This window comes from Perna viridis, chromosome 1 (assembly GCF_037379345.1).
Source record: "Perna viridis isolate PV_CMFRI_1.1 ecotype Kerala chromosome 1, ASM3737934v1, whole genome shotgun sequence".
NCBI classification, from domain to species: domain Eukaryota; kingdom Metazoa; phylum Mollusca; class Bivalvia; order Mytilida; family Mytilidae; genus Perna; species Perna viridis.
In genome coordinates, this window is record NC_142445.1 from 57,800,517 (window position 1) to 57,825,947 (window position 25,431).

At 31.3% G+C, this 25,431-nt stretch overlaps 2 protein-coding genes across 8 annotated transcripts in view; one reads left to right on the forward strand and one right to left on the reverse strand.

Moving 5' to 3' along the window:
- The window catches only part of LOC148629542 (uncharacterized), a 58,750-nt gene that overhangs the window by 21,008 nt on the left and 12,311 nt on the right, over nucleotides 1-25,431 (forward strand). For all 7 annotated transcript variants that reach the window (XM_088553278.1, XM_088553288.1, XM_088553318.1 and 4 more), the window contains 11 exons: nucleotides 7,949-8,155; nucleotides 8,969-9,188; nucleotides 9,562-9,669; nucleotides 10,164-10,240; nucleotides 11,416-11,566; nucleotides 11,916-12,192; nucleotides 17,171-17,424; nucleotides 21,716-21,835; nucleotides 22,409-22,564; nucleotides 23,989-24,105; nucleotides 24,844-25,017. In XM_088553278.1, the coding sequence (XP_088409404.1) occupies nucleotides 7,949-8,155; nucleotides 8,969-9,188; nucleotides 9,562-9,669; nucleotides 10,164-10,240; nucleotides 11,416-11,566; nucleotides 11,916-12,192; nucleotides 17,171-17,424; nucleotides 21,716-21,835; nucleotides 22,409-22,564; nucleotides 23,989-24,105; nucleotides 24,844-25,017 (1,861 nt within the window). The remainder of the gene's footprint in view (nucleotides 1-7,948; nucleotides 8,156-8,968; nucleotides 9,189-9,561; nucleotides 9,670-10,163; nucleotides 10,241-11,415; nucleotides 11,567-11,915; nucleotides 12,193-17,170; nucleotides 17,425-21,715; nucleotides 21,836-22,408; nucleotides 22,565-23,988; nucleotides 24,106-24,843; nucleotides 25,018-25,431) is intronic.
- LOC148629543 (uncharacterized) lies at nucleotides 14,393-16,570 on the reverse strand. The gene is made up of 2 exons (XM_088553355.1): nucleotides 16,497-16,570; nucleotides 14,393-15,873 (listed from the first exon to the last, which is right to left on the reverse strand). The coding sequence occupies exon 2, from the start codon at nucleotides 15,831-15,833 to the stop codon at nucleotides 14,772-14,774; it is 1,062 nt and encodes a 353-aa protein (XP_088409481.1). The 5' UTR covers nucleotides 15,834-15,873; nucleotides 16,497-16,570; the 3' UTR covers nucleotides 14,393-14,771.

The following is a 25,431-nucleotide window of genomic DNA, read 5'->3' on the forward strand; positions in this document are numbered from 1 at the left end:
GACTCATCAATGTTTGTCTGGTATTCAGAATTTTAGTTCCAGGGTATAAAAAAAAACCCAAATCTTTTCAAACTACATTTTATATAAAACAGGACTTATAAGCATGATATGCAAGTCAACCTAGACTTTTGCATATATTCCATGATCCCAATTCTGAAGTGTTGCTCCACAATCACTTTGAAAATATGGTTGTAGGAATCTGTTAACTGATTTGATAGTTCATGTCATTCGAATTTCAAGTTATTATTTATATGAAGTGTGGGTCCATGATTAAAACATGTGAACATGTACTACAGATGCAACTGACTACTTTGTAAATGGCTTTGTTTTATTGTCTTATGGCTTATTATTTGGAGAGGCTTTTGTGTTGGGTTGATAGTTTATTGCTGAAATTAGAATTATGAAAAATAAATACAATATTGTCAAATAAAAATGAACAAAATAATACTTGATGAAGTGTATACAACAAATTCTGGGTAAAATAAAAATCAGACTAGCGATATAATGGTTGTCTGATAGAGAATATAGATAAAGATAAACTTTTCGTCTCTCTCAGTGTCATATGGAATGCTGGGATTCCTCAGACAATTATCACATGTCCAAGGTCATTACAAGCATCCTTTAAAGTTGTATGAGGTAAAAATGGAGGTTTGTTGAAGCAAATTCCTGCTGCATACCAATAGCTCATTTCTTTTATTTTGATTTTTAAACTATATTTACTAGTAAGCTAGTATATTTACAATTATTCATTCTAACCCTTCATCAATATGATTTGGTAGATATCCATGTGCCTCCTTTGTAAAGATGGCTTTGCAGATAGTCCGTGCATAGCATTTTTAAATTCTTACCTTGATTGGTGTTTATTTGTAAATCTTTTAACTCTTTATGTACTTGGCTGTTTTCAGTCCTAATAGGTTTGTTCCTACTGGGCATCACACATGGGTATCTACCCAGTATGGCAAGATGTCTCGACAAGTCCCACCCACTGCTCGCCCTGATCGTGATAATGTAGAAATTGATGAACCTGATTAAATATTTTTAAAAAAATTGTAAGTCATTTTTCACAATCCTTGTAAAACTGCACATTTGCACGCTAACAACTTTTCATTAATTTTAGTATATGAGTTGTCTCCCATTATTACTTACTAAAATTAGAAACCTAACACTAGTTTCAGGCTAAGATGGCTTTAGCTTTGCCAAGGTTAGTTTCATAATTGTTTCTGGTCTTACAGGTCTGTCAGGACTTGCAATATCAATGTTTTTAAAAGTCTTATATACCTAAAATAAAATGGTATTGTTCTTGAATATAAGTATGCCAAAATAAAGTAAAAATGAAAAAATGTACATTGCTATTCATTTATATCTCTTGACAGACCTGTTTCAACTAACTTCCATTTTTCGGGCCTTCTTTAGTGCACTTAGGTTGGTATTATGGATATATTCTGTAACTCTGGTGTGTAATTTGTTTTCACCAATTGGAGCTATCAATATTTTTACCATTTTAGTTCAGACAGATTTAATCGGGAGCACTTGTCTTCGGCTTTCCATACTTGGGTTTCTACACAGAGTAGGAAAGGTTATCCTGATCCTTCTGTAACTGACCAGAAAAATAAAACTGGAGAAACAACTCCTAAAATTGTCGAGCTATAAAAGCAGGTTTTCATTCAATTCATCCACATTGCACATTAAATTAACAGTTTTTTTATACTAATCATACTGTTTCTCTGATACATATTTTGAATATATTTCCCTATTAACTTCTTTGGAATTTGTGCCTACATATTTTTTAAACTAATGCATGGCTTAGCATATCAAAATATTCTTGCACTGATAGTTGTGGTGTTTAGCTTTTTGATACATGTAGTTTCTAGTCTTTTTTATGTACTTTTTGTAAAATTTGTAAAAGATTTTTTCTTTTCCTCATTATTTTTTGGGGTAAAATAAATTAATCTATCATTGTTTAAACATAAAGAACAAAAACATGTCTTTTGAAGTACATAGAAAGTTAATTGGCATGTATTGTAAGTAATGAAAATGACATTTTTTCATGTATATTAAAATTATAAAATTTTAATTAAAAACTATACTCTTTTTGGATTAAACAAGTACTCTTTTCATAAACATCTCTCTCAGTATGTTTTGGTGTGATTTGGTGACTCTCTAACATCCTTTTCCTCTCTTTTAAATAGGGCCACATGAGTGTACTACTAACAGACTTCAACAAACCTCCATATCAAAGTCAGAATGTGACATTCCAACTGGTGAAACTAGTTAATAGAGACATTACCTTTGACATTGTTCATTATTGGTTTAAGCATGTAGATCTAAATTTTATATTTTGTTTTGTGTGTGTGTGTGTGTCTTATTTTATGTTGAAAGTAAGCATGTTTGAGGAAGTCACACTTTGACTTCACTATAATATAACTTTGATTGATAAGTACTGTTATTTAATATACATATACAGTTTGTGTAGTCCTTTATTCACCAGTGGGAACAGTCAGTAGCTTGTTTGGTTCAATGATGTGATTCCTTCATTTAATACATTCATATTAATCTAGATATTCATGTGATTGGGAAATGTAATGTGTAATTTTAGTCACTAAATACATATTTTTCATGCCATAAAAAGTGTGGCTTTAGAGCTATATTAATTTCAACAAAAATTCCTCTTTCTCAAAAAGAAGGTTATAAGAATTATAGATCAAAACAGTTGATTAATAAAAAAATCAGTATAAATTTCTTTATTTGTGGTCAGTTCTGATTGTTATTGTTTCTGAGTCTTTTGTTCTTTACTTTCTTTAATGAGGAGACTACTTGTAAGCTTTCTGTGACTTATCTGGATTATGTAATAAAAGGAGGTCATAAAAAGGTCAAGGAAGAGAATAGTAATAAATTATGTTAAGGTTTTGCTAATTTGATTTATTTAAGGTAGACCTAGGGTAAAAGGACATAACTCTTGAAATCAGTGGTATGCTTTTATTATAATCAATATCACCAAAGCCTATCAAGTTTTGAAGTCAGCCCAACTTACTTTGATACTTACATGACATTGATGTAAAATGCTGAATACAAATGTTCCAATTATTTGTAAGAGTTGTATTCCTTACCCTAGGTCTACCTCCTTAAAAATTATCAGACACTGTATATCTTTCCAAATAGAATACTGTTTTTTTTTTATAAGAAGCATTAATGTGAATCCATTTTCATTATTTTAAATCCTTAACCTTTGGGTTTACAGTTTCCAGTAAAACAAATTAATTGTCGTTCAATAATGTGATTTGATACTATTGATAGAAGTATTTTGAATGGAATTGTTTATTAGTTTCTTCAAATTTAAATTCATAACCTATAAAAATTTTCCGCTGATAAATAGGACTGTCTTCCAAACTCAGATTCTATTGTTCAACAGAATTTGTCAAAGTTAAAAAAAAAAAGATACATGTATCTATAAACAATTGCACTTCCAAATGTATTATTTGAGTATAAATGTTTTAATTTTCAGCTCTTTCTTGACCATCAACCCTCAGATTCGTCAAACCATCACCAGAGACCAATATACAAAATTACAGTTTGATGATTAATTGTAGAAATGTATCTTTTGTACCAATATAATTGATTAATTAGCTTATTTCTTCTGTTAAAGTACTAGCACATTTTTCAGACCTTGAATTCACTGGTTCATTTAATCTTTTGAGTCCCTTTTGAGTTACATAATCATTGAAATATTTGGATTGACAGCTTTAGAATGAACACTTGTTAGCAACCATTTCAAAGTGTGTAGGAATAGTGTCTCTTTATCTCTAAGAAGAAGCTGCATTGTTCAAATCTTTAACTTCTTGTCTTCATGTATTATTACATTGAATTATGATGCTTTTCCTGAATACAGAATTCTGTTTTCAACCAACAACCAAAACCCATGAAGCCATAATGAAGAAACTATTGAAATCATATTTAATAAATTTCCAAACAACTATGAATCAATAATGAGATACTAGGTATAAGACACTGCATGTGAAAATACACAAACAAATTTGGACAGAGTTTCCATGTTATTTAGTCTAATTTTTTTTCTACATGTTTTGATTCATATTTTTGTTTTGTATGTAAGTAATCCAAAGAATATATTAAGTCTGTAAAGTTACCAAGGTGTCTGTGATATTGTTATGTTGTAATTGTATATTATAGAAATCTACGCAATAAAACTTGTATTATTTATAAGGAGTGTTATTTGAGATGTTATTTGTTTCCTATATATACCATATAGATTCATAAACTGATTTTAATTCAACAAGCAAAAACTTTTTTCAGGCCATCATAAATTGGAATTAGAAACCTATATTAATATTGATTTTTTGAATGCTCAAATATCTCTTCCGAAACCACTTTCTCTGCCAAGATGTGGCACGAAACTTAATAGATATCCTACCTTTAATCATGTGACAAATTGTGCATTTAAAAAATCACAAAACATTACATACAAAATGTCAGATATATACATTTTGTTGATAGTTTTCATACTGTCTTCCATTGATTACTCCTTCATACTGTCTTCCATTGAATATTCCTTCATACCGTCTTCCATTGATTACTCTTTCATACTGTCTTTTTTTTTATTACTCCTTCATACTGTCTTCCATTGATTACTCCTTCATACTGTCTTCCATTGATTACTCTTTCATACTGTCTTCTATTGATTACTCCTTCATACTGTCTCTTTTATTACTTTTTCATTGATTACTGTTTCATACTGTCTTTTTTATTACTCCTTCATACTGTCTTCCATTGATTACTCCTTCATACTCTCTTTTTTATTACTCTTTCATTGATTACTGTTTCATACTATATTTTTTTATTACTCCTTCATACTGTCTTCCATTGAATATTCCTTCATACTGTCTTCCATTGATTACTCTTTCATACTATATTTTTTTATTACTCCTTCATACTGTCTTCCATTGAATATTCCTTCATACTGTCTTCCATTGATTACACTTTCATACTGTCTTTTTTATTACTCTTTCATACTGTCTTCCATTGATTACTCCTTCATACTCTCTTTTTTATTACTCTTTCATTGCTTACTGTTTCATACTGTCTTTTTTATTACTCCTTCATACTGTCTTCCACTGATTACTCCATACTGTCTTCCATTTAATATTCCTTCATACTTTCTTCCATTGATTACTCCTTCCTACTGTCTTCAATTGATTACTCCTTCATACTGTCTTTTTATGATTACTCCTTCATACTGTCTTCCATTTTTTACTCTTCCATACTGTCTTTTTTTATTACTTCTTCATACTGTCTTCTATTGAATATTCCTTCATACTGTCTTCCATTGATTATTCTTTCATACTGTCTTTTTTTTATTACTCCTTCATACTGTCTTCCATTGATTACTCTTTCATACTGCCTTTTTTATTACTCTTTCATACTGTCTTTTTTATTACTCCTTTATACTGTCTTCCATTGATTACTCCTTCACACTGTCTTCCATTGATTACTCCTCCATACTGTCTTCCATTGATTACTCCTTCATACTGTCTTCCATTGATTACTCCTTTATACTGTATTCCATTGATTACTCCTTCATACTGTCTTCCATTGATTACTCCTTCATACTGGCTTTTTAATACTCTTCCATTGATTACTCCTTCATACTGTCTTTTTTATTACTCTTTCATTGATTACTCTTTCATACTGTCTTATAAAAGATACAGTTTTATGTGGCATTTGAGTCCAATCATTTGACTTGTACTACTGAAAATATATGAAATTAGTATTTCAAAATGCAGTTGTTATTATGATCAAATTTGATTTTCAAGCTACATGTACATACAAACAGAAAGAAAGAAATGGTGTCAGTGTTGACTATTAGGTTGAGGTTGTTTTCTTTGATGTCTTACAATGTATTACTGGTACTATTTTATGTTCAAGTGGGTTGTTCTAAAAGAAAAGAAAAAAAAAATACTGTTGCGGAATCTACATACAATTTACATTTGATAACTTTTTGAATATGTGTTTAAAGGGAGATAATTCAATGTCTTACTTATTCAGTTTTCTAACAGAAAATGTTTTGCAAGGTTTAAATAATGGGGTTTAGTTGTTCTTTGTATAATCTGTGGACTTGATAAAGTTATAAAGCTGTGCAAACAAACTTCTTAAATACATTTTTCGTTCTGAGTAGACCATTAGCCAACGCCATTGTCACTTTGAATAGTTACGATGAATTTTAGTGAAAAACCATCAATATGATTTTAATGATTTTCGATGATGTTTGCTTCTTTTACATGAGAAATTCATTTATCATGAAATTTAAATCCTTGATTAAATAACATCTTGGGCATGTGTATAAAACCAATGTAAAGCATTTTCTAAGACTTGTTAAAATATCCTTCATAATTTGAAATTGAGTATATATGAATGCACATTTAACAAAAACGATTTGACTACAAAGTGAGATTTAAAAAAAATTCTGCACATAGTATATAGAGGATCTGGAGGCAACTGAACTTTGTTGAATTAACAACATATGAACTCATTTAATAATTTGAAAGCAAAATTTTTTTTCAGGCCATCATAAAATGGGAATTAGATACCTATATTAATATGGATTTTTTGAATGCTCAAATATCTCTTCTAAAACCACTTTCTCTGCCAAGATGTGGCACGAAACTTAATAGATATTCTATCTTTGATCATGTATTTAATCATGAAGTATTTTGATTTATTTTTTTTTCAAGAATGGGAATTAGTCTATCAATTACTATTTAACAAAGTTGTGGCTATAGAAAATTCTTCACATCTCTTGCTAGATGTTTGATCACATAATGAAAGTATAGGAATTTGAGATTTCCTGCAAACTTTTTATTCTTATACCATCATTTTTTTTTTCACTGAGGAATTCACAACAAATTCTGGAATACCTGTTATGGGCAAATAGTTCTTTATCAAATTAAATATTTTACCTATCATTGTGTCACTTTAAATAGAACTTGTGTCATCAATTATCTATGATCCATTTTATCATCAAGAGAAACCAAAGTTTTGTTTGCACACAAACATTGCAGCATGTCATTTCTTTGACAGAGTAATATAACTTTATTAAACAGAGGGAGTATTGACATTTCATTACAATTTATAAAGACACTGAACAGTAATATAGTAATAAAGATCCATGTGAGCTTATCCTATCACTTTTTATCCATAATTTTTATTACCTATTGTGCATGCATGTCTTAAAAATTTCTGATGAACTCCTCTGCATTGATTTTGATCAGAGGAGAGGAGCATTAAAAGATCTTATTTTTCCTAAATTACAACTGAAAATTAATCATCAAGTTTTAAAAGTGCTAATTGTGGATTTAGATACTTAAATCTTTAGTAATTGATAAAAAACGTAATGATTACTGAAAATTCTTGCATTTAAAGTACAAAAAATTGCTTGAAATTGACCTAAATTCATATATTTTGTTAATTTTGTACTTTTTGGTCATGTCACTTTCTGGTCTTATTTCTTGCAATGAAATAGTGTGAACACCAAGGAAACAACTTCATATTTAGTTAATACATTAATTATTTTTTAATTTAAAAAAAAAAAAAAAAAATGCCAAATTTTACAATTCTCAGGAGTATTTATAAAAAAAGTATAATTATGGCACCATTGTGACACCAGTACAATGAAATAAAGCCACAAAACATTCACTTTTCCTATATTTATTTATTAAACTATATTTTGAACAATTATGTTGACTTTTATGGTCCCTATTCATAGCCAATTGCCCCTACACCTTTTGTAGAGATGGGATCCAAAAGGGCTTCATACACTCGTTACTCCAGAAATACCACTGATACTTGAAAATTTCCCCTCTTAACTTTTTACAGTGATAGACTGCTTTTATTGATTCATTTCTTTAAAGGTTATCAACACATTATTGATCTTTTCTAGTGCTGGATTTATGATATTCTATGACTTTGTGCTGAATTTGGACCCAAGGACTACAGCATGTCGGCTGATAGTTGGACTACACAGTACAGGCCAGTCTTTAGGAGAGCCTACAGTCCTTCCCACTGTATACACAGAACCTTCTACAAGGGCTATCGGGGCCTCTAATGGTGCCAATGCTGTTATTGGTGCCAGACAGCCTGTTCCCAAGTAAGTTTCACATTGTTTGTCTATCCATTTACTGGTATGTATCAACCCTCAGGTTAAGGTTTTCATTCAAACTTTTTTGATGAAGATGTGGCAGAAGACTAAGCCTCTTTTTGGAACCTCTTGTTGATATTTCATTGTAACTTCTTGGTGTGTTACCTTGAAATTGCAAAATGTGTAAAAGGACAAAAATTGCATTTACTTTACATATATAAAAAATTCTTATCTTGCAGTATTACGTAATTATTGTTGCAAGACAGTCATTTCCATAGAAATAGTCCAATATTTACTCCTGAATGTATTTTTTTCAGGCCTTATTATATTGCATGCTTAGGTAGTACAATACAGTTAGGTCATTTCAGAAAATTTGGTCTCATTTTGTTGAAATAAAGCTGTTTTCAGGCAGTCCGCACAGAAATTTCTAGTGTTTTGTCATAAAAAAGTGCATATTCTTTAAATCCTTGGTGTGTGGAGATTCAAGTCATTTATAAGTAATTTAGTGATTATTGTTATAAAATCCAGTAGCCATGGTAACATACTGAAAAAAATATTACTGCTTAACAACATTTAAACAATATATCCACCAAATTTCAACTTTTAATTTTAAGTTTTACAAGATTTGACGGGGGTAACTTGGTGTGCGAAACAGTGCGCCATAATGTAACTGTAAAACGCACCCTTAGGTTTTGAAATTTGAGACAAAATTTATTTGTATTGAAAAATAAAATTGTTATTAAACTAATGCGTAAGTAAAATGCATTTTATGATTGAAGTTAAAGGCTGTTACTGTTATCGTTTTTGTTGTATTTTATTCAGATGTCCACCTGATCCTGACCTAGGAGTTGTAGTAGAGCTACAATTATCAGGAGGACCAGCATCAGAATATGATAGACACAGCCTTATAACCAGAGCCTGGGTTAAACTACCATTGTTTGATAATGATGCTAAGCTGATAGCCGGAAAGTTTAGGATACCATTCAGAAATGTTCCCATCAAACCTTACCTACATCCTAGTGAAGTACAGAATCTTGAAAAGGTATTTGTATTTATCTCAAGGTGTGAATTTTACGAAAATTAAATGATTATTGAACATTGATGTTGGCATTTTAACTTTTGTCTTTTAAAGTACAATGTAGTTCTCATATATTAAGCTTAGAAATCTGAAACATTGATGGATGATTATAGACTTTTTTTTACTTTATTCCAAACTGCAGAATGATTTTTTATTGCACTTAAAAACATCTAAAGTCAATATTATTAATGGATGTTTTACACAAGTAAATTACAGGAAAACTATGTCTGTACTACATATATTTTACAGAGAAAACACATCTTTTACATTTCTTCTAATAAAATCTTAGCACAGACAGTTTTGAATTTTTTTTTTTTTGGTGTATCTGTATTTTTAGTTTGATGATGCTGAACTGTACTACAGAATTGTGAACATGAGGGATTCAGAAGTCCAGTCCTTACTGAATATATCAGCCTCTAATCATAACCAATATGATAATGCCAAAGTAAGCTCAGTCATTTTAAAAAAAAAAACCTCATTGAACACTTCTTTATGCATATAAGCATGTAAGTGATATAGCAACATAATGCTACATTTTATATATAATTATATACATGTTTTTTTTTGTGTAAATGAATGTGCTACGTGTAACAAGTATTATTTCCCATGCATATGGTGACTGGATGTTACTATGGTGACTGGATGTTACTAATTGGATAACCTATTACATGTATTACAGCTGCAGAATTCTTTTTTTGGAAATAAGTTATATGCATATTCATGCTTATCTTCCTTCATGCACTAAAATAGAAGGGGATATAATTTTCTTGAATTTGAACCTTATTTTCTTAAGATGCACATGCTGCATTTTGAATGCTTTTAATATAGATGTGACCCCTCTTAGCTTTGCAACCATTTTAAACCTAGTCACAATATTTTAGGCTGCTGGAGTAACTGTTTATCTGCCTACTCAGGTAAAAATTGTGTGTTTTCTTTCAGATTCCATCGTTGTACAAAACACCAACACCAGTTCAAAACCCTCCTCCCCCTCTAAGCATTGGATCTAGAATGTCAAGGTAATGTCAGGGTCATCAATTTATTGATTCTAGTTATTGATGCTTAAAGACCCTGCTCCTATGTCTCATAAAAACTTCTTTTTCCTTCCTATGGTGACAGGCGGATATAGAATTTTGGAGATGGAGATATTGGAGGAGGGTTTTGTAGCTTTAGAGTAGTTATAGCATATCTGCACTGCAATACATAGCTTTTCATAACACATTGCAAGGCTTTAGTGTTTTAATATAGATGATATCCATTAAATTAAGGTGACTATTACTTAGATAGCTAGGTGATGTAAAGTTTGTTTAGAAAGATTTGCTACAAATCAACTAATGTCACTACATTGTATGCTTACCTGTTGTTTGCCAGTATATGTCACTTTTGTGGTGACATGTACTGCAATGATTTCTGCATACAAGTTATGCTGCAATGTTTCTAGTCTGTTATTGTGGCTTATCATTATCATTACAAATGATGCCTATAGTAACCGAATGATAGTCATGCATAGTTTTCCAAATAAACATTTTAAGGACTGTAAAAACTTTTAAAATTTGTGGTGGATTGGCTTCAGAATAGTTTTGAGGTGTGATTTGGTACACAAATGAGGAATATTAAATTAATAAGTTGATTTACCATGCTGTAGGTAAGGTTAATCCTTCAGGCGTCAAATTCACAAAAAGTCGTAAGTGTGAAATTGATCGTAAATTATGATGTCACAATGCTATTTTAAATTGTAACGTCATTACTTACGATCAACTTTACTTTTACGACTTTTTGTGAATTGGACGCCAGGTTATCTATATTAGCACTGAAACTTGCTATAATAGATTTGTCCTTTTTGATTGTACATATGATTGTGATTTCTGTTGTGCAATTGTGCCTTCAAAAGTTATATTTCCAGAAATGTTTAGCTCCCTTCTTCCATGCTGCAGCAGTTCCAATGGTGATTTTAGAGTTCAAATTTCATTTTATGCCAATAGAGACCTTGGAACATATCTTGTAGAGCAAAACAGTGAATTACATTTGGAGTTATACTCAAATTAGACCTGAGTAGATATCTGCTATTAATCTATCAACTTAATATTCATAGCATTTCATTTAGAAATATTCTTCTTATATCATAAATAAAATTGAAAAGGTATTTTCATTATTATATAAATAATGAAAAAAATTCTACAATATTTTTTCGTAGCCGAGAACAGCGCTTACCCTCTATAACCCCAATGGGGGCCCCGCTGTTGCCCCGGGATACAACAATAGGATTCCAGGTTGACAGAGTGAGGAAGGCGGAGTATGGGGAGGGGAAAGTTAGAATAACAGCTTATTATGCTTCTACTGGAAAGGTAGGATATTTGTGATATACCCAAACCAGCTGTTCCATTTGCCACCTTTTACTTTTCAAGATTTTAACATTGAAATTATTGGTCTGCAATGAAATATTTTGGTATTTGATTTTTTGACAATTTTCTTTTAGTGACATATTTTTATGGAGTTCTTTTTTGTAACATTTTTTCATCATCGATTTTCTTTTGATATACCAGTATTGTAAATTTTCAAATCTTAGTTTTTAGTTGGCTCTGCAAATTAAGGACAGACTAGAAAACATGTTTTTAGGCTAGTTGTAGTAATATTGTCCAAAACATAATGCTGTGTTTTACATGATTTTATTAAGCTGAACATTTCTACATGTAGGTTGTACAGTCATCCACTAGTCCTGTTACCTGTAGTACTACAGCTGTGAAATCTAACTTTAAATATGGCTACCATGTCTTTGGCCAACAGGAAGCCACTTTTAGTAATGTTGACATGCAAGGAGATATGGTTCTTATAGCTAGATTTTATCTACGTAAACGACAAGACACTAACTATGATGAATCTATTATACATGATCACCAACAAGAAGCCACCCTATATGATGAAGAAACACTCGTTGCTTGGACTGCTGTTCCTTTAGTTATGAGTAATGAAGGTAAGATATTCAAGATAATTTCTCTGTCTAGTTGAAATAAGTTAAAGGGAAGAGAATAGAAAATGTTCTGGCTTGGCTCACGCAAAATCTGAAAAGTAATTAAGAAAATATTTGTATGACTTTAGTTAACTCAAATCAACATTCTAGGATTTTATGGGGATACAGTAAAGAATATTCTGAGACCCAAGAAATTTTTCAAGTTTTGTGTTACCAGGACTGTAAAGACGTTTACATCAGAATATGAAACTTAAAATAATCCTGTTATTTTTTATATGTTTGCAATTATTTTTTTCCCCTTTGTATAGTGGTACCACCCTTTCATTGTTGTTATTGTCCTTGGTGTTTATTTAAAATATCTTGACCAATCTTTTTGAAATTTTAACACAAATTTGGTTTTGAAATTTTTTGATTGGATTCCTTATGAAAACCCTGCATGCATTATCAATATGATTTGAGAAATCTCTTACAGTTCTTGAGTTTTAAGGTGCCAAAGGGACCACACTCCAAAACATTTTTCTTTTTAGTGTGATTTAGAAAATTTTTAATTGATTGCAAATTTTGTGGAATACTGTGTCCAAACCAGTTGTGTCCATAATGAAATGTAAGTCCTTACGCTTAAATGTTTCAAAAACTAATATTGTTTCCATACGTGTCCCCACTTGTCCCCACTTGTATCCACTGATTAGAGTTCAAGATGCTGTTGTGGTATCATGCTGCACTCAGCAATGCTCTTAATTCATTTAATTGAAACTGTACACAGCAAGGGGGAAATTCTTACTGCAGTTTTGGGTTTTAAACAGGCTCTCAATAAATATACAAGACAAGATGAATTATTGCTGTGTTTGTTTGTCAAGTCCTTACAATATGTGGATAAGTAGAAGGTTATTTATGTAGACATTCCTAATTTCTATGGTTACTGTCAACAAAACAGATCATATACTTGAGTTTTGTTGGTTTTACTGCACTGTGTAAATAAGATATGTACCGAATTGTTTTGACTTCAAACAACAATCAACTGTTTTTACAGTTGTAACATTTTAGTATAAAATTGTTTGTTTGTTTTTTTTAATTTAAATGATATGATTACTTAAATAGAAATAAAATACACTAAAAAAATACTATTAAGTGGTAACTGTGAATTAAAATGGGTTTGTTTTGGTCACAGTTTCATGTTGTGGACCTGTACTCATTCTCCCAAAAATCTTCACACCTTTATTTGGGGACAAATCACAACTCTCACTAATACAGAAAAAAAATTGTCTTATTGAATTGTTTAATCATCTTATGGTTGTTTGTTCCAGTTTTGATGACTGTATGGATAAGATATTTGTTTGTTCTAGTTTTGATGACTTTGTGGATAAGATATTTGTTTGTTCCAGTTTCGATGGCTATGTGGATAAGATATTTGTTTGTTCCAGTTTTGATGGATAAGATATTTGTTTGTTCCAGTTTTGATGACTATATGGATAAGGTATTTGTTTGTTCCAGTTTTGATGACTGTATGGATAAGATATTTGTTTGTTCCAGTTTTGATGACTGTATGGATAAGATATTTGTTTGTTCCAGTTTTGATGACTATGTGGATAAGATATTTGTTTGTTCCAGTTTTGATGACTCTGTGGATAAGATATTTGTTTGTTCCAGTTTTGATGACTGTATGGATAAGATATTTGTTTGTTCCAGTTTTGATGACTGTATCGATAAGGTATTTGTTTGTTCCAGTTTTGATGACTATGTGGATAAGGTATTTGTTTGTTCCAGTTTTGATGACTATGTGGATAAATTATTTGTTTGTTCCAGCTTTGATGACTATATGGATAAGATATTTGTTTAGTAAAAATAGATTAAACAAAAATCTTTCATATTAAATAACTATGTACAATAAATCACCTTATTGAACCCCTTTACTACACTGTAGAAATTGGGTGTGAGTGTACTAAGACATTGATTCATAAGATCATTTCAAAGTAAACATCATGTACATGTATTATGATAAGTACTTGTTTTAAGCAGTATTTTGTCATTGCACACCCCCAATATATGTTAACATAATTTTGTAGATGGTGTATTTTTTTTGTTTCATCCCTTGGTATGTCCATGTAAAAATTACATTTTTGCCATAAAAATACAAATTAAATTTTCATAACATTAACATTAGGCACTTTTTTCAAGGTAGAATGAGGGAACTGTAATAATTATGACTGCTTCAAAGATCATTTAGTATGACACAGTGGAGTAATTGTCAGGGTTTGATGAACAAACAATTCCTAGGATTAAAATTGATACAAGGACAATGCAAGGTGTGGCTTGTATTTTGAAACTTTGACTGACATTACTCTTTGACCCATCCATCCACATGTCTACCTGTTCAAGTTATTTTGTAAGCACAAATTTTCCTAAGCAATAAATGCAGTATCATTTGTTATATCCTTTCCAAAAGTGGGTGGTAATTTAACTTACTGGTAGCATCACATTTGGCGTTTACAAACTAACATATATACAGGTAAAGGGTTTTATCTAGCACACATCACATTTGATGGGCAACTCTCGAACCATATATTTGGAAATATAGTACAGACTTAGATAAGGTTGAGTAGAAGTAGTTCTGCCTTTTGATTGCCACCATCCGTCTTTTTACATGCTAACCAGAGGAGACCAGTTGGATCAAATGCAATTGATAGGGGACTCAGTAATCCAACTTGTCTTAAGTCATATATGGCTAGGACGAGTCCAGTATCAAGTAAAGCATGGATATGCTGGGTATTTGTGTCTAGAACTATAACATTATCTTTGGGTGTTGTTGCTATATCCTTTGGATGGAATGGTTTGTATTTGTTAATGTCTGAATGTCCTGTATAGATGTTTTTGATTTTAGCCTTTTTGTTAAGCACTACAACTCTGGCTTGGTCTTCTAGTTCAGTATCATAGCGAGTAAACTCCACCACATGAATATATTTGTTTTTTGTGCTTGTTATAGCCACTATTGTTGACACTGAGTGTTTGTTACTGGTAAAAAGGTCATGGTGATGTGTACACCTCCCTTCCTCATTCCAGTAGGAAACAAGTGCTCTACCTTTTCCATGTGCCCCAATAATGACCTTTCCATGGCCAGTCACATAAATAGCAGAAGGGCTAAGTGGACTAGCATCATATACTGTGTCACATACATATGCACGCTTTTCATGGAGGCTCAATTTTTTAAGATGAGATTCACCAGGAACACACAAAAGAATGGTATTGGTAGAACTTACAGCTATCCCTAGAACTTCCATGTTTTTATGAACTACTGTCTGGAGATTATCTCCATGCTGTTTGTAGCATTGTAAAGTCTTATTCCCAAAACTTGATATCCACAGAGACCCATCTTCAAAAGTGCACAAACAGTGTATTTCATCGACATCAGTTGGAAACTGTTTGCTTATCTGTATAATGTTTTTTCCTATGTCTTTAATGTTCACTAGTAGATGATCTCTGTTGGTAATACAGTTATCCTTTAGACTGTCATTGCAGTGTTCACAAATAACTATAGAACAAATGGTACATTGATATGTAACTGGCCTCGTAGCTGATTTACAATTTTTACATTTGGCGATACATTGTTTTGAGGATGGTTTTCTCTCTTTTGATTCTGAAGCACCCATATGATATATCTTTGTCAAATCTACCTCCTGATTATATTTACTGAAAAGGAAAGAATACTAGTTGATTCACAAATGAGATTCCCAATAATCAATGCACTATAGTCATTTCACAGTAGTTGTTTAATGGAATTGTTTAAATAAATATGAATTAGGGAAGTTAATTCACAACAGTTGATTTACTTTACACATAGCTTCACAATGCCATATCAGTAGTTTTCATTTTGTTTGTTATAGTATTATCTGTTCATAGTGTATATCTCTCTGTACTAGACTTCATTTCACACACCTTAATTCCATTTAAATGGAACATTATACTCCACTGAAAATTAAAACTATTTTATACACCATATTTAATAATGTCATAATATCATACTAGATAAGTTTTTTGTATAGCGTTTAAAGCTGTGGACAATTAAACACCTTTAGTTTTTAAGAAATACTATAAAATTTCCAAAATAGTTGAAATACATATATAGTCTTTGTGCTATTTATTATTATTCAAATCACGTACTGTACTTGACTTACAGTCACTAGAGTGCATCTTTAATCTTTAAGAAATACTATAAAATTTCCAAAATAGTTGAAATACATATATAGTTTTGTGCTATTTATTATTATTCAAATCGTGTACTGTACTTGACTTACAGTCACTAGAGTACATACCTTAATTGCACTTATTGTAGTGTGTTTATCCAATCACCTATCAAACTTGATTATATTTTATGTACTAGAGACACGACTCTGAAGTACATGTACTTGGTCTCATTCTTATTTACATTTCAGTATCTTTTTTCCACTTCCTTATTACTAGGAGTTTAAACAGCAGGGGCATTCCACTCCTTGCATTGCCTTGTTTTCTAGGAGTTTTAACAGCAAGGGCATTCCACTCCTTGCATTGCCTTGTTTTTAAAATAGTAATAATTCTATTTCAGTCATATTTTTGAAATTTTAAGAAAAGTCTGTTGGTCTTTTCTGTCAATCTGTTAACACTTAGTGTTTTTATTTGACCATTTATATCAGCAAGATGAATAAATAATTCAGGGGCTAAATTTAATTAGTCTGATTATTCATGTACCTGCCTTTCAGTTAATCCATCTCTCCATTACCCTTGTTTTGAACAATTATTTTCAATCGGTAATTCAATATTTCTAGGGAGTCAGAAAGTCATTTTGTTTACTGTGTTTGATTGAGAATCAAATAATGGTCTGTTTGTTTGCAGTAGCAGAATTAATAGCTTAGAACTCCACTTTTGAAAATATCTGGATCCCCACTTTGATACCAAGTTACACTTAAAATCAGTACAACAGTTGTTCATTAATATAATTTTTTTAATTCAGATATGTCACTCAGAACAAGAAGGAACTATAACCCAAATTCTATGAATATTAACACTGGAACTCATACACTGAAGTTGTTCTATCCACCAGTACCTGATGCTGCACAGATACCATTTGATAATAGGCCATATAAAAGTGATTGGACTCGATATGGGAAAGCTTCATTACGAGTCCATATATTCCAGGGTCAGCCTCGTCCTGGGTCATTGACACCTAGTGAGGAGTCAGATGATCAAGAAGAAGTTTTACCAGAGGTAGTTTGTTTTACAAAGAATTGTATTTATAGTGTACATTTGTTAAATGGTCATGAGAGGAACAGTAAATTCATTACCCTGAAGTACCTACTATTACATGAGGCAATGTCGAAGGTTATAGTTGGTATCAATAGGTAATAAGGTCACTGTTTCCCAAATGGTCAGTCAACAAATGTTTGATCATACTGAACTGAGGTGTTACCTTCATAATCTCAAAGCATTTTGCATGACCATGTTTGCTGATTGTTGTCCAATCATGTTATATCAGATTCTATTGTTTTTCAAGGGTAAATCTCAAGATCATCTGACACTTGATTAGCCAATGAGAATTGGAGGTAAAAATCAAGGTAATAGGAGTATAGCACTACTGCCTAAGTCATTGACTGGGTAAACAGAACAATCAAGGCATTTTGGGGGTAAATGCTTAAAAAGGTTAATTTTGATTTGTTATAGAAAATAAATACTGAAATCTAATGATTATCAATACATTGTATTGTTATTTTAATATCTATTGTAACATCAAGTCTCACTAACCACTTTGGGGTCAAATGACCACCCCTATGTAGTACCAAAAACACACTAAACCTAGATATATGCATTGTAAGTGAATTATTTGTGTGTATTCTGATCAAAAGTAGTGAAAATAAAGCTGAGAATGCTTACTTTAAAATCATATTTGTAATTTACTACAAAATTGTATGAATATTATTTACATGTATGAGTAATTTGCCTCCATGGTGTCAGTTAGCAGAAAAGGTAAAAATTGGGATTTTCAGTATTATTTATTCAGGTAAATTTTGTGAAAAATTGTACCATTAGCATAATTTGAAAGCCTTACTTTCAATGCTTCGCATTGGTATACAACTTTAGGATGTTATTTGTCATGGGAATTCACAGTAAAACTTTGAAAATTGCTTTTTAGCTCACCTGGTCGTAGTCCATGTGAGCTATTGCCATCACTTAGTGTCTGTTGTCATCGTCCATCGTCATCGTCATATGTTGTTAACAATTTTTCAAAACTCTTCTCCTCTGACACTACTTGACCAATTGGAACCAAACTTGGTATGATTGTTCCTTAATCCTGTATAGTACTGGTGTGGGCATTTCTTATCTGTCGAAAAATATGGCTGCCATTACTGAAAGTAGAACAAAAGAGTCAGACAGTAGTATTTTGCATATTATATCTTGAAAACCATTAGATTTAGCCAAATTCTTTCAATTGCTGAAATGATCCTTATTATAAGGCCTACAAAAGTCTTGACGGCATCAAAGTTGTCAGATGACTCCTTGTAAGTGCTATAGTCCTTGAAAGGTGGAAGTTGGTGTTTTTTTGTTTTTGTTTTTTTTTTAGTTTGCAGCTGATATCTTGAAAACTATGATAGATAAAAAGAAACCTTCAATTGCTGAAATGATTTTTATGATAAAGTTCTGCCTTAGTCTTCTGGAGTCAAAATTGTTGGACAACTCCTTGTTCAATTTATTGCCTTTGAAAAGCAAATTTAATCAGGTAAGCAATTCAGGCTTCTGGGATCCTCTTGTTTAACATGTAAAGTATGGAAACAGAAGTAGTTAGTGGGACCTTATATCTTGTCTACTTGTCTCCACTTATTACATTGAGTTTGTTTTGTTATGGTAGACTTGAAGTCAAATTAAAAAAATTACACCTTTACACTATGTGTCCATTGTCTGTCATTGTCAGTAAACTTTTTCAAACATCTTCTCCTCTGAAACTACTCAATAGATTGTAACCAAAATTTGCATGAATGTTCCTTAGGGTATTTTTACCAATCCTTGTGTGGGGATTTTTTATCTGGCAAAAAACATGGCCAAAGTAACTAAAAATAGACCATAGAGGTCAAATTGTAGAATTATGCAAATAACTCAAAAACAGTTTGGTTTAGCTGAAATCTGTTTGGGGTAAAATTGTTCAACATGATGGGATAGACCTATGCCAAACTTTTCAGAAAGATCCATTGACAAATGAATGAGTTATGGGTCCTGAACTTGATTTTTTCCCTGAATTTTACATTTCCAACTTTGAAAATCTTTTTCTCTGAAACTCCTGGATTAATTAAGACAAAACTTTGCATGAATATTATGTAGAATATGTTTAGCAATCTGTGTTTGTGGATTTTTGATCTTTTGAAAAACATGGCCACTGATTCTAAAAATTGCAGAATTATGCAAATAACTCAAAAACAGTTGGGTTCAGCTAAAGTTGTTCAGCATGATGGGATTACCTACATGTACATGAATGCCAAAATTTTCAGAAAGATCCGTTGACAAATGAATGAGTTATGGGTCCTAAAATGCATTTTTTAAAATCTCCTCTTAGACAACTTGTAGGATGAATTGTAACCAAACATTGCACGAATTAGGATATCCTTAACAATTTTTTATCTGTCGAAAACATGACCACCACTAATGAGAGTTGATGATCTGTTGAAATTACTTGAAAACCAAAGGGTTTAGCCTAATTTTTTAGGAGGAAAAATTGATCAGCACGGTGAGACCAATCTATGCTGAAATTTTCATAAAGATCTGTTGCTCAATGTTAGAGTTATTGCCCTTGAAGAGAAAAAAAATGACAATGTACTTTGTAATATGAACTAAGATACTCTGGATTGATTAAACAATTTTTGTGACAATAGTATGGTAAGGTCAAGAGTCCAGCTTTAGAAAGCTATAAAGACTATTTTTGACCAGTTGAGTGATTCAGGCTCTCTAGAGCCTCTAGTTATTTTTTCTAAGACCAATATTTCTTCCAATAATATCATATTACTATCCAAAAAAAAAAAAAAAAAAATATACTACATTTCATTATTAGGTAGAGGAAGCATGTACAAAATTATTCTCGTTAAATGGTTACATATACTCTTGATCACACTTTCAATTTATGATTTAGAAAGAAAAACATTAGCTTGCATATCTTTTCAGATGTATACAAATTATTGTAATAATTGATGTTTTGAGAGTTATGTGTTTGATCGACTTTAATTATCTAACTTGAAATGATATGAAAGGGAATGATCATTCTTTATAAACAGGAAACTTTTTCAATTGGCCATCAAGAGTTGGAAATTGCTAATTCATTAGTATTCTAAAAACTAGGCATCATTTGGGGGCCATTATGAGAATCAAATGGTATACATTTCTAACAAAATACATTTTTATGAAAGTTTTTAAATAAAATGAACTGACTTTCAGTCTAAAACAAAAACTTTGAAATTGCATACTTCACTTTGCACTGGAAGTGCCACTTATTTTTTGTTTGAGCAGATGGAAAATTTCAAGAAATCCAAATATGTTTATGGCAATCCAATATATTTACTCTGCTGTCTTAATTGGAGGATAGTCCATGAGCATGTAACATATATTTTCATGAGGTAGGGCTTATGGTAGAACAATTTTTTTTCTGTTTGGAAGTATATTTTTTGACATGTATGAACTACCTTTCAGTTAAGACAGAGGAATGATAGTTTCAATTCAAATATTGTTGCTAATTTTATGATGGAAAAAATACTGAGATGTGGAATAAATTTCCCTGAGACAACGGTACAACAAAATAGCTAGTTACGAAATCTCATAAAGAAAGGGGTCATTTAGTACAATAATCTATCAATATATGACCTTATTCATGTTGACCATGTTACAGGCCAAAATAAATCTGAAAGAAGGCTGTAATGGCCATTAAAACCAAACAATGCATTGATTTTGGTTACCTCCCTTTAATTTTGTAAAACCATTTTACAGGTTGTGTTAAAGTGTTGCATTTCTAATGTTCATTAATACTCAACATTAAATTTGTATAAAAAACATGTAAGATATTAAAATATTGTTGATTCTGATAAAGTGTATTAAATGCAAATGAAGATATAAAATAACACTATTGTAAGGACTGCCCTGTGGTAAGTTTATTTTGTGTTTTCTAACAATAATAGGGCCGGATCCAAACACTTTGAAAAGGAGGGGTGCCAGCCAAGTTTCTTTTGAAAAAGGGGGGTGGGGTGCTAGGACATATTTGCCATTTTTTGTCAATTTTATGCATTCCAAAGAAAATGGGGTGCAAACCCCTCTGCACCCCTAGATCTGCAACATAATAATATTTTTACTATAATGATAGTTTTAGCATAATTGTCATAATTTATTAGCAATGTAATTAAAGTGGAAAAGATAAATTTGAATTATTCTTTTTAACAGTAGGGTTGTATGAATTGTCAAATACTTTTTTTGTCTATACATGTTCATCAACTTTTGTGTTTTACATCCAGTTAAAATGATTTTATTTTAGTTTTCTTGGCTACCCCTAGAAAGGAAGACACCACCAAAAGACCCATTCTTAATTGGGGATGGATTTGATTTATACATTGATGGTTGTCGGTACTTACCAGACTCAGTAACCTTCTCCAAGGTATGTAATGATAGTAAGATTTTCAACCGTTTTCAAAATGACACTCTTCAATTTCTTAGTATGTGCCAAGTGATAAAGTGATAGCTTGTATTTCGCCTTTTTTATTACAATTTTATCAAGTTATGTAGATGGAAACAAATTTTAACAGCTTCAAATCTGCATTTTATGTTGTATTTTCCAATTTCTTGGCAAATAGTTCAAGGTTAAGTGCTAAATATGGGAAATTACTGGTAGGTTAGGAACATTGATGAAAAGATTTAAGAAATAATTCATGTAGACTCAAGATTATTCCCTGTTTTACATCAGACTGGACTGTTATGTTGCTTGTTTTTCGCCATGCAAGTTTTTTATAGTGTATTTCGAGACCTAAGGTTCTTTGTATGAGTAAAGTGAACAGATATATGTAAGTAGGCAAATGAACTGCACTTCCTATTAACCCCAAATTGATCAAATCAGTTTCATTGCACTTATATGGAATATTTTAGATAATGAAATTTGGATTTATAATGGAAATGAGAAATAATGTATTATTTTATTCCCTGTATAAAAATTGTGGATTTATTTATGTTTCAGGTTGCAGGTAGAATATTAGACAGAAAGTATGGTGTATTTGGTAAAGACATTAACACTATAGTGAAGCTGGATAGTGATGTCTATAACCCAGTCTATGAGACTAAGATCGAATTTAGAGAGTCCAACATTCCACCATCAGCTACACTTTTACTTAAGGTATTTTTAAAGAGGCTGACCTTTCAGAGGTTTCTTTTGAATTTCAGGAAAAAAAGAAGATATTACTTTAAATATTCTATGAAAGTACCACCATGATAAAGTATCATCATACAATGATAAATAATATCAAAAGCCAGATAAGGATGTTCCCTGCATATGTTCAGTCATTTTTGTCAGATTTTCAGGCTCCACCAGTTTTATCTATTGCATAGTATTAAAAATTTTTTGCCCAGTGACCCCTATTTTATTTTTGACAATTTCATCAAACACACCTTAAAATGATATTTGAGAAGTGCTATGAAATCCTTGTTATTCTTTGGAGATTTTTCATTAAAGCTGCATTAGCTGTCATTTTCGTAAATGTTTTGTTCCTGTTGAAACATACCTTAACTTTGAATTATTTCTACTAAATTATACTTTTCTCGTATAATTTCATTTGATATCCACCAATAAAATGCATTAAATACATGGAATAGGTGTCTATATATTTATTGTCTTGCAAGACAAAAAATCAACTTAGATAAATTCGTATGCATCTGACTTCTGGTTAATCCATGCATGTGCTCTAAGGGTTGTTTCTTTAGTAACAAATCTGATTGCAAAACGAAAGTGGTGATTAAACGGCAAGGAAGACTGATGGACTCAGGCCGTAAAAGAAAAAAGTTTGAATATAACACAAGGATCCTTTTGAAATTTACGTATTGTGATATAAAATGGCTCAAATATGGTCATTATTTATTCGAAAACAATTCAAGAAATAAATGTAAATAAATGAAAACAAGACACATGTGTATCTGTTATTGTTATTTTTTTTTTTACCAAGGTAAAAGTATTTTTAACCCAGGTATATGTCCCTTCAGCAATCTTTGGAAGTAATGGCGAAAAATAATTAGACCAGAGCTATTGATCTTATCTGATTAAAAAACATTGTTTTTACAATATTCTGCGGGTATAATTGACATTTATTGCTGCTGTTGCATTACTACAAACTTATTTCATTGAATCAGCAAAAGTAAGTAGAATCAAAACTGAACAAATTTGGCAGTTAATGCAGCTTTAATAATACCTATAAAATCAGGAAAAATCCAGATCATGTCAAAATTTCAAATATTTATATTACAAAAACAATCACACTGACCCATCAGTTTTTTCTCCTTATAATGTTCTGGCATGAAAGATCTTAAAAGATTTCACAACCTTATGAAATCCTTGTTATTCTTAAACTGAGCAATTAACATCTTAAGGTGATCCATGCTGATCAGTGCTTTTGCAGCTGAGTCATAAGTTAAACTAAGAACAAAACAAAGATAGTAATAATTTTTTTTTTACAATTTTTTTTTCTAGATTTTACAATGAAGTACATTTTACTAGACATTATATTTTATTGATTGTGTTTTTAATTAAATGTTTATTGTTTTTAATAGATTTACACCTTGGATAATTTTTACAAGTCTCTGTCAGTAGTAGGATATGCTACACTGAATATTTTTGTCGAGTCTGGTACAGAAAGACAACCAACAGTTGACAAGGCAGGATTTCAGGTAAGCAATTTCTTCAGTATACCCCCACTTGCAAAATGGGGGTATATAATAAGGGTGTCCATCCTTCCTTCATCTGTACTTCCTTCTCTAAAAGTATTTACTAATTTGTATTTAGGTTATACTCTGGTGCATTTGTAATGTTTCACCATATCCGTTATTTTTCTATTTCCTCTGTTATGCGGAGAAGGACAAATCTCTTATTTACTCTTCCTACATAACTGAATAGAATTAAATCAAACTTTTACAGAATCTTCATTAAATATTTTGCATTGCCTATTTTAGATTTTGATCCAAATTAATATGGGGGTTTCATATAGCATAAAATGGACTTTGTCCTTTATGAAGATCCAAATTAATTTGGAGGTCAAAAGGGGCATGTTATTAAATAGGGAAGTGGGGGTATCAGTCTAGTGTGCATTGCTCTCTTATTTCTTCCTTATAGGACTTCACGTTAGTTTCCTCTTTATTTCTTCCAGTAGAAAGTACTTACATCAGGTAGTCTGATTTTTCATGTTGGAGACATCTACATTTTAAGTAATTGAAAAACCAAAATTGTTCTACTTAATTTATAATTCTATAAAATTATAGATCTCCATGGGTAAATTCATAAATCTTACCATAATTAGTCAGTAGAAATTTATATGAATTTATTTTATTGAAATGTGTACTTTCATCAAATAGAAGAAGATGAAAAAATCTACTCCACAAATAAAATAGCTTTATTTCTATTTCATGTAGATATCTCTAAACGAAGGAGCCCACCAGCTGAGACTGTATAGTCAAGGTCCCAATGGTGTGGACCCAATGACTGAGAGTTGTATTCGTGACAGTAATGTTAGGATTGTACCATGTGCCTCAGTCCTGGTTAGACTGACTAGGGTTCCTAAAGGGTCCTCAGGAAAGGCATTAGAGGTCTGTATAATACATTGAAGTTTTCTTCACCTAATCTCTTCAGTACTGAAGGATTTCTTTTCTTATGGCAGGTGTTTGGTTTTTACAGGTTCAAAATGTATGGAAAATGATAAAAAGGGACTTACGATGATGTATTTTATGGACAGATTATCTGTTTATTTTCAATTAAGACATGTTATATGTAGTTTCTCTACAGCTTTGGTGAACTCCATGTACGCTATTGCCATCACTTGACATCCATTGTCGTCCATCATTGTTAACAATTTTTCAAAAACTCTCCTCTAACACTACCTGACCAATTGGATATTGGAACCAAACTTGGTATGAATGTTCCTTGGGGTATCTGGCATAGAACTTATGTGGAGATTTTTGATCGTGGAAAAACATGGTAGCCGTTACTAAAAATAGAACATA